The sequence below is a fragment of the Aquila chrysaetos genome, chromosome 4, assembly GCF_900496995.4.
Source record: "Aquila chrysaetos chrysaetos chromosome 4, bAquChr1.4, whole genome shotgun sequence".
NCBI classification, from domain to species: domain Eukaryota; kingdom Metazoa; phylum Chordata; class Aves; order Accipitriformes; family Accipitridae; genus Aquila; species Aquila chrysaetos.
Genome location: NC_044007.1, coordinates 12,964,924 through 12,975,167, shown reverse-complemented (window position 1 = coordinate 12,975,167; position 10,244 = coordinate 12,964,924). Strand labels below are relative to the sequence as shown.

Sequence of the window (10,244 nt, the reverse complement as noted above, 5' to 3'; positions counted from 1 at the left end):
TAAAGACAGGGTGGAGCTTTTTGGAGGCTGTGGCATCTTCCCTTCCTGTACAATCTGTGCGTGTGTGGGCACACGTGTGTGTGAATGGCCAGGCGAGGTGAGGGAGGGGAAGGGCAGGAGCTACTGTACTTGACTCCTGCAGATAAGTCACTTTGAGAGTAAACATGGCAATGTGCAGCCTTTTCCCTCTCCTTGAGTAAAGAGACGACCCGGAGGATGATGTTGGGGCGCTGGGAAAAATGCGCCCTCCCCTCCCTACTCCCCACCGCTGCTGCCTCACCAGCTGGCCATGATCTTGCTATAAATATTTAGAGTGGCATTAAAAACCCAAAGGAGAATTTCTCTCTCCTCGTCCAGAGAACATTAGCTACCCAAACAAAACGCCCTCTCACTTTCTGCCTTGCTTTGTATGTGTATGTTCTCGTTGCGGTCCGTTTTGATGATTGATTTAGCTTTATATCTCTGTTCTGGCTCTAACTCTTTGCTGCCTGTTTAGTTTTGCCTCTTCCTGGCAGTGGCTGTGGATTATTCTTTTAACCCTTAAAGAAACAAATGATGCTATCTGACTTCACTAATGACACTGTTTCATGGAGTTGGGGAAGGGTAGGTGGGATATTCTTCTGCTTTAGATACTGATAAATGTGGCATTTATTTAGAAGATCCCAGGCTCGAGGGCTTTGCACAGTTATGCAAACTTCTGCTAACCCAGAGTACAGCGTGTGCTGTTTAAATAGCTTATTGCTCTCGGGGGGGTTGCTGCTCCCTGCTGATTCCCCACACAGGTCCCTGCCAATTTGGGGCCAAGGATCCCAAGCAATGAAGCTCCTGCTGCCTGCTTTACAACTCTCTCTTCTTTCTTTCCCAGGGATTATGGTTTCAGACACATCTCCAACCAACTGGGCACATCAGCACTGCTTCGTTAGGATTTCCTTTATAAATAAACTAGAAATCATTTTTCATGGCATATCCTAGAACAGTATGTGCTATACAGCCCCTACTGCTGCAGCATGACCCGCGGTAAGAGTGAAGAGCTGTTTCTTCTGTGGGACAGTGTAACTTGTCTGAGAAAGTCTGTTTCTGAATGAGTCCTTGAGGCAGGTTTCCTAGGTTGGCATGCTATTGACCGAACCAGGCCTGAACAGTCTTTTTCAGGAGGACGGGATACTGCATTTACCATGGGAGTGGGATGTTGCACGGATAATGGGCTGGTCTGAACACCATGTGCAAGTGGGAAAGTGGGCTTGTTCGCAGGTTATGTATGTGACCCAGCAGCACTGTGGGACGTGATGCTGCAGGTCCCCCATACCAGCCCTTGAGAGAGGCTGGAGCCATTGGGGGCTGTTAAAAACAGTGACCCTCTGCAACTGCTGGTGTATGAACTTCATCAATGGCCAGTTCCTACAAAATGGAAATGTCTACCAAAGAACGACCACTTTGCTGCAATGCTGTATACTCATCCTGCTCTCTCTCCTTAAGTGTTTGGGATTGCTCAGTTTTGGAATTATGATGGTTGAACCTTTGATCTGACCCAGAGGAACTCTTCTTATGTTTTAATGTAATGGGATGATGAAATGTCTATTATCATGCACTAAGCAACAGAGCGGAAAAAAGCTGTAATCTAATCGGCCAGCAGACAGGTGCACAGAGAAGATTGGTGATGTCAGACAACTTCTAAAACTCATACACTGATCCTATTACAATTCAGGTGAAAATGAACAAATATGGATAAGGAAAAAGGACTGTTCAAGGCAGAGACTTCACTGAGCTTATTCAGTGTTACGTGCGCTGCCTTGATGACTACCAGCCCCCCCCCCAGTTATCAAGACAGAGATCATCCCTTTCCCCAAATTTGCAGTCTAAATATGCAGGGGGACAAGAAAAAATATTCCTTATTATGGTCTTTATAAAACTGGGAGAGGGAACAAAACCCAGGATTAACATTCCTCATTGTAAAAAGATACAATTACAGGGATCATAATTAATCAGATGCCATGAGTTGGAGAGGATGGGAGGATGCCCCAAGCAGAGTGGTGCCTGGCTGGAGTGACAGCCTTCAGCCCAGGCTGGGAGAGCAGCCAGCACTGCCTGGGATGCTGTGTGCCCTGGCAGTGTGGAGCTTCATCGGTGGGCCCTGACTAGCGTGAGATGTGGACCTGACACCATTTTGCTTATTATAAGCTGGAAGGGAGAGGAATACGTGAGCAGAGAGGAAGATTAATGTGTCGGGGAATTATTAGATTTATGTATCGCATATTTACACATGTGTGTAAATGTATATAACGAATATGTGCATTGAAAGAGCAAAGATATGTCTATACTAACAAATTACTGTCAAGAGAGAGCATGGATAGGGACATTTCTACTCAACATGTATGTCTGTATCTCACCCAGCTGGTAACACCACCAGGAGACCTAACTCCACATGTGATGTGTGGGCCAGACTTGTAAAGGAAATGCTTCCCCACACCCAGCACCCGGTTTTGGACTCATTCTAATACTCCCCACTGAAGCAGCCTCCCCAAGTCCTGTCCATGCTCAGCCGGAGCCCAGTGTGGATTTACTGTTTGCTTCACCAGATTGGGAAAACAGCCCTTTGACCCTATCCTCTAGCTCCCTGGTTGACATCTGAAGTTCACTGAAGGCAATGAAACTCCCCAAGCTAGCAAGTAGCGGAGAAGACATTGGAAAGTGAACAGAATACAGTGTGAATATGGGGAACTGATGGACGTAAGTGACAATAAGATGAAGTCCTTTGTGTTACTTCAGGCAACAGAAATACAGTGACTACTCCACACAGCACTGCCGGGTGTCGTCTCCTGCTTACAAACTACCTAATTCTCCCAGAGTCATGGGAAGATTGGGTTGGGGAGCCCCTGGGAGCTCATGTAGTGCAACCTCCTTCCTGCTCACAGCAGGGCTAACCTCAGAGTTAGATCAGGTTGCTCAGGGACTTGTCCAGTTGAATTTTTGAAATCTTGAAAGATGGAGATATCACGACCTCTCTGGACAACCTGCTCCAGTCCTGAACCACTCTCCTGGGGAAGATTTTTTTCTGTATGTCTGATAGGAGTTTCCTTTTTGGCAAATTGAGAATGTTGCCTCTTGCCCTCAGAGAAGTCGGCTAACTTCCTTCTGCTGCTACTAGTTGCCAACTATCTGGTCTTCTTCCTATTCTTTAAGTCCAGATACCCTTATGACCCATTCCTTTGTAACTGTTGCATTACTCATTTTCTATTTAGCTGCTCAGCAAACATGATTTCCCTGCGAGTCCTATCACCACAGTTGTCATTCACATTGGTATGATACTTAATTCTGAACTAAGGCTTAGTTTAAGAGTTGATTGAATCTGCATTTGGTTCTGATTTTGTAGGCAAGGTTACAGACTACATCTGTAGACACTGGTCTTGAAACCTGAACTTGAATTTTGAACTCCTGACCTAAACTTTTGTTATAGAGGTATAGGGACAAGTTTTAGTCTTACAGCATTGGAGACACAGAGCAACTTCACAAGTGTCACTGCCATCACAGTATGTATTGTGTACAGATAGAGAGATATAGCATTTAATTCAATAATGACTTTGGCCCAGTATGTGTGGGTGTGAAGATGTGTGGGCTCCTGGCTTGGTTTCAGGCCAATCTCTAATTAAAGAGTGAAAGATTAAGATGAAAGCAATTGTACTCTTCCTTCTTTAGTCAGAATGACCTACTACCGTTAATTAAAACAGTCTTCAGGCAAAAATAAATTTGGCTGCCAAAGTTATGCACTTCACATTAAATAAGGACATAGCTGGGTTTAAAGTGTGCTGAGCTTTGAGAGATTTCACAGAAACCACTCATATAGCTTTGGGCACTCTTGTTGGAATATATTAAAACAAATCCTTTGCCTAAACCAGCTCCTTCATGTGCATTTCAGATACCCGCTGGCTTTTTCTTCAAACTACATCATTTGAGAATGGGTACCTGCCAGCTTGTCTTGGACTGAACATACAGTGTGACCTCTGGAGGATAAAATATCACCAGGAACACTGGACACCTAAGTAGATTATTCATCTATCCTTTCTATAGTCTCTGGTTACAAGAGCCCCATGGCAACAGCAACAAAAAGGTATGCAGATCCTGCAGTGCTCTGCTCTTTCTGGGTCTGAACATTAAAATGCCTTTGATAAAGGCAAATCTGGAATCAGATGGTTCATTTCAGGTTCAGGATCGGCCCCTGGTATTTTTACGTTGCTAGAAATGTTGCCAAAGGAGGATCAGGCCTCTAAAATGCCGGAACATCCCGTTACACCTATGTGACACACAGATCATCATTCTTAAAAGCCTTCCCTCTTTCCCATCTCCCATTTATTTTGCCCCATCTTTACAGACTGTAACTAGACAGCCAGGTACTACTGCTGTGACATAGATACAAGCAGGGAGAAACAGGTCCAGTGCTTCAGAAATAGTATTTTCAAAGGGAATTAGATGCCATCAGCCGTCATACCTCGGAGGATCTAGGTCTGAAAGACCCTTCCCCTTGCAGAGCAGTATACTCAGAAGGGGGAAGGAACCAGACACAGAGAAACACTTACAAGCCCATCTCCTTGACCCAGACTCTTCTCTCTCTCTTCTTGTCAGGCCCTGTGATGTTATTTTTCATCTACATCTTCTCTCATATGATTATAGGATTTTATGGTAATTCAGGGAGGAGGGGACCTCCGGTGGTCTCTAGTTCAACCTTCTGCTCAAAGCAGGGTGAGCCATGAGATCAGACCAGGTTGCTCAGGGTTTTAGTCAGATGTTGGAAACCTCCAAGGATGGAGACCATGCAGCTCTCCCAAGGCCCGTGTCTGCCCCTGTGGGAACAGCATTTCCCTGCCTGACAGATCCACCTCAGGAAGCCCCATCCCTTCCCCAGCTATGCTCCTGCACCATATCCCAGGAGGTGGTGCCGATGGGGACTGCAAATCCTTATCTCCTTCATGGGATAACTTAGGAGGTAACTATGCTGAGAGGGCAACTCACAGGCAGGGAAATCATTCTGACCTTCCCTGTTGATAGCAGGATTTTAATCAGGGCCTGACTTAAATCATTTATTCACAGCCCTCAGGTTGTTTAAAGAGCTGTGATAAAGGGCTGAGAAGAAATTACTCTCCATTTTCTCTTGGCAGGACTGTAACAGCATGACATGGCACTCGTCAAATTGGGGAAAGAACAGGGATAATCTTCAGAATGAGAGAAAGACAGAAAATCTACCCAGAAGAAACAATGACAGAAGATTCCTCTACATATGCAAACACAAAGAGGTCAATTTAGATTTAGTTTTTTTAACATGTCTTTATTGCTTAAGGACATTTGGCGAGATAGCCATAACATAAACCTCACGTCCAGCATTACTTGGCAACACATTTCCCAGCTGGAAAGAAAATAAATTGGATTTTTTTCTTTGTGCTAATGCCACATTTTTTGGATGCTATTTTGGAAACTAATCAAGAGGTGGCTGCTCAGCATGCCTCTTCATTCTTGGTGGCTTTTTAGTGCAAAAGAGCCAGCAGCAACTTTCTGAAGTCCCCAGAGGTATCAGATCGGACAGCTTCAGCTAACGACTTCTTGTACATTTGCTGGAACTTCTCCTTTATTGCTGGCAGGTCACTCTGAGGAGACACCAAATGGCTCTTTAGAAGATTGGGACATGCTTTCAGTAATATGCCCTGCTCTTACCAGGACCCCTGGGGTCTGATCCAAGGTCCACTGCACCCAGTGGGAGGAGGAGAGGAGAAAGCAGGCAGTCTAAAAATCTTGGAGGACTTTCAGCTTAACATTTGGATTTGAGGTAAGCCCGTGTCAGACGGTGTGGTGACGGGATGCTAGCTGCGAAGAGGGGTACGGGCCTGTGTGGAGAGCCGTGCCGGGGCAGCCGGGGGCATCTCTGCCCTGCACTTAGCGGTGCTGTGCGGGCACAGCCTTGGTGTGAGACAAACTTGCACAGGTCACTGCGAGATCCTGAGGCCACTCCATGGTGGCAAGCAGGGAAAGAGGCACTTCCAGGAGTATGGCTAAAAGAGGGTTTTGTTCCACTCACAGAAGTAATGTTCTGGTTACTACAAGGGGAGAATTAAATGCCTTGTCTTGAGGCTTCCTGTGAAAAGGCATCCACTGCATGGGTCTGATCTTTAGCACTGTGGGTTGTAAATGTTATCATGATTGGACCGTGTCTTAACAGAGAGACTACCCTGAAGCCTAATTTCTCACACTGCCAATCATTGAGAAATATGCTCTCCTCGTCCCTGTGAACGACTCCTCCTCTATGTCAAGACTGAAACAGCCCTGGGGTTACAACCTACACAGCTTACAAGGAAAGAAGACTTAAAGACTGTGTTTAAGATCTCAAATGTCTTGTGCAGTTTTGTGCTTTTTAAAATTACAATTATCTCCTTTGGCTCTTCATTTTTGTGCCCTCCTCCCCATCTGTTTTTCCCAGCTGGAATCAGAGAGAATTGGCAACATACGTTTATAAGCAATTCTCAATTTGGGAACTGCTGCTTTATCATTACTTAACCATGAATTTACTTCTACACACCCTATTAGGGCCAGACCTCCCCATGGGTTAGTTTTAACCAGGTACAGTTGACTCCACTTGAAACTGCCTGCATGCTTTCTGGTTTAGTTCTTTTGAAAACAGAAATAGATGCGATATCAAAATTAGAGTTGCCTGGGTACAAAAGCAGAGTGTGACCACTGATGTCATTGGGCTGAAATGGGTTGACTGAGCACATGATCTGCCAGGACTCACTCCATCCCTCTACATTTGTATTTCTCCCAGAGCTGATGTGAGGTATTACAGGTTGCAGGGTACCCTACCTCAGCCCTGGTCACAAGGATGCGAATCAAGGTCTCTTCATCAGTCCCAGCTCCTTTCATCGACTGGTGCAGAAGTGTAGCAAAGTAACCTGGGCAGTCTTTGGCACAGCTGACTAGAGAAAACAGTAAGAGGTTTCATTACACTTGTATATTTACACTTTGCGATACATCTTCAAGGAGAAGGAAATAAATATGGAAGAGATAAAGGAAACTCTCTAGGGTTTATGCTCAGACATATGAGCTGGTAGGGCTTTCATCTGTGACTGGTCCCCTATCAGTATGCAAAGAGAAGTCTTGGAGTCTGAACGGGGACATACATTTCTCCATGGGGAAAATGTGTTACACAGTGAGATGATGAGCACCGAGTACTCTGCCATTCCACAGTGAAAATGAAATGAATGAGGACAAGCATTTGCCCCTCTTGAGTTCCTCTTGCCCTTCATTCTTGGGGTAGCTGCTCCCTCTGCAGCTCACAGGAGCAAGATTTGGGAGACCCCAGATCCAGATGGATAACAACAATACTAGAGCCAGGGCCCAGGTTTAAATACCAGTCACAGTCATCCCCAGCGCTAGATTGCTGTCGAGGACCCTGTACATTTTTGTGGTGGCTGGGTAGCACAGTTCCGACGATGCCCAGGCATCAGCTGGAAGTTAGCAACAGCCATGGCCTCAGGGGCAGCTTGGAGGTGGCTGCCCTGTGTTAGAGGGCAAATAATTTAGCTGTGTGGAGAGGAGCTGTGTCTAGCAAGTTTTAGTTCTAAAACTAAGGGGTCCAAATCACTAGTGAAAACTGTCTCTTCTTTTCCTGGCAGATATGTCGGCTCAGTTTAGGGCTATCTCAATGGCTGTTGCCACAAAACCCCAACAACCAACGTCAGACGATGGGAAGAACTAGAAAAGAAAGCTCTTGACACATTCATTTTTTACCAAGAGTGAGATAAGCCTTCTCCAGATCTCCAGATGTTTCACTTTTAATAGATTCTTCTATGTCCTTCCCACACACCTATGAGGACAACAAAAAGGAGCCATAAGAGCTGCTGTCTGTACACATCATCCCACTGCCATAAAACCAGCATCAGATTCAGGATCCAATGGCAAAAGACCAATGCAGATCTTTTAGAACCTTTACAAGGGAGTAATTCAAGGGCAAATGAAGTTCTTCTCTGGCCTAAGTGCTCACAGATCCACTGGCACCAAAAGAAGAAGGTCTGTGCAGCCAGGTAAGGCACAATGGTTAAGAGATGGATAACCTACATCAAGCAGTTGCACGTATCTGAAGGCTTCTAGGACAAAGAAGCTGCAGCTTCTTCTTGAGTGACCCCTAGTCAGGAGAAACTGTTCGAGCTTCCTCTAACCCCTCTATCAAAGGCTCTGGATGGCTCCCACACAAATAAGATAATTTTTGGAGCTTTACCAGCTCTATGAAGTTTTGTTACTTATTGTCTTTGGCTTCCCAGGGAAAGTTTACAAGCACTGCAGTTGTTCCCTAGTTTTTTGTATTAATCTGTAGAAAGGGGAAAACCAGACTGCCACTTCAAAACAGAGTTTATCCTGACTTTTGTGAACTTCATGAACGTCAAAGGATTTTACTTTGCTCTGTTTTGTCTACCAGGATAGCCCTGCATGGTTCAAGACTAGTGGACTTTTAGGTCAGAGCTGGGAGACCACGCATACAAGGCAGAAAGGGGTACCTTCTGAGGATTTAGGCTTAAGTTCTGCAAACCCCCAACCTGGTTTAGGTCTTGCCCTATTTATCTTTCCAACTGCAGAGGAGGACTGATGTTTGCATGGCTCTAATCTTGGCTCACTTCTACTTCAAGTACAGCCAGGCAGGATGTGGTGGATGGGTTTGGGCAACCTGATCTGCTTGGCTTTAGGAATCAAAAAGCCAAGGTAGCTTGGCTATCAGAGCATTTAACTGAGCCCCCAGGGTTTGGGCCACTCCAAGGGAGAGAGTATCAGTTAGTGACTGGGTTTGTGTTCCTGCCAGCAACAAACCAAAACTTGGATTAAGCTGCAAACATTTTTCCAGCTATGGGTTCCTTATTATGCTGACACTGAAGTATGGCCTTGACTGGAGATTTTTTCATCTTCAGTGCCTAGGGTTACAGTTTTCTGATGAACTCGGAGTCATCCTAGGGAAGTTCAGGACTGTGAGCCAGAGGCTAGAGGGGGGACCCTCTCCTGAGAATACATGTCACTGCTGAGCTTCCACCTTGCTGCCAGGAGAAGGACCTTGGATCTCCCATTGCTTTGTCTTTCTCAGGTCATTTCCAGGCAAGAGGCCTCAGTGGAGGTCAGGTCCAGGCCCAGGCATGAGTAAAATGTCCCTGGTGGGTGACACAGGGAGAAGTACCAGACAGACAGGATCATCCTGCTGCCTACTATGCCTTATGTTTGGAGACAGACGAGAGCACATCAAAGTACCTGCACAGGCTGTCTGCTCAGCGTGGGCAGAGAGGAAGAGACTGGAGATGTGCCTCTGCCCAGCCAATATGAGCGTGTGAAGCAGGGCGATCAGGAGGAGAGACCTTGCCAGGCTCTGCTTTGGAGGAGAGGAAAAGACCAGAAAAGCAAAACCCTGCTTCGGGGCAGGAGTTTGTGAACCTGTCCCTTTGCTGGTCCTCCTGAAGGAGTGGGGACACCCACTGTCATGCAGCTGTGGGAAGGAAATGACATTGTGACATTTATTTGGCTGGATGTTGTGTAGGTTATGAAGGGGAATAGGTTCTTCACTGGCAGAAGATACAGCTTTTATCCCCTATTTCCATAGGATCAGGATCCAGTTGCATAAAAACATTTTCCAAGATTCTTAAAGCATTCAAGAAGTTTTAAAATGGCAAAGGATTGCCTGCTCTACATGTATTTGTAGGGTCTGCAAACCACATGTCAGGCCCTATGCAACCCATATCACAGGAGAGAATAACTCACCATTTTGTAGGCTTGAAAAGTAGCTCTCAGCTGACTATAGCTTCTCTTTGCTAAGACCACATTGAAAGCCAGCTCCTCTGTTCCCCAGCGGCCTTCTCCTGCCTTAAAGATTACATGTTATTTTTTTTAAAGCACTTGTTTATTCACAGTAGAGACAAAAAGTCAGCCAGAGCCCTTGATTCACCAAGCTCCAGCCCGTCCCCCCCCTTGCTCATCTCCTTACACTGCCATCGCCTCTGTGCTTGGTGCATTTAGTCACCCCCGAGGCAGCCCTTTCTGCGCAACACGGGGCAAACGGGGATTTTTCCACAATTGCACTTACTTTATACAGATCTGTGGCATCTTGCTCAGCGAGCTCTGCATTGACCTGTCGGGTCTCATCTCTGGTTGCCTACAGAAAAGGACATGACCGTAAAAAAAAATCAGACCAAGTGCTGGTTACATTTCGTAGTGGAAGGGAAAATTGTCAGCTT

General features: G+C 45.9%; 1 protein-coding gene across 5 annotated transcripts in view; it reads right to left on the bottom strand.

The window, feature by feature from the left end:
* Nucleotides 1-5,296: 5,296 nt before the first annotated feature.
* ANXA13 (annexin A13) overlaps nt 5,297-10,244 on the bottom strand; it is a 32,792-nt gene continuing 27,844 nt past the window's right edge. For all 5 annotated transcript variants that reach the window (XM_030012816.1, XM_030012814.1, XM_041123215.1 and 2 more), the window contains 5 exons: nt 10,094-10,162; nt 9,772-9,873; nt 7,768-7,843; nt 6,841-6,953; nt 5,297-5,633 (listed from right to left, as the gene is read on the bottom strand). In XM_030012816.1, coding sequence (XP_029868676.1) covers nt 5,514-5,633; nt 6,841-6,953; nt 7,768-7,843; nt 9,772-9,873; nt 10,094-10,162 — 480 coding nt within the window. In that variant the 3' untranslated portion in view covers nt 5,297-5,513. The remainder of the gene's footprint in view (nt 5,634-6,840; nt 6,954-7,767; nt 7,844-9,771; nt 9,874-10,093; nt 10,163-10,244) is intronic.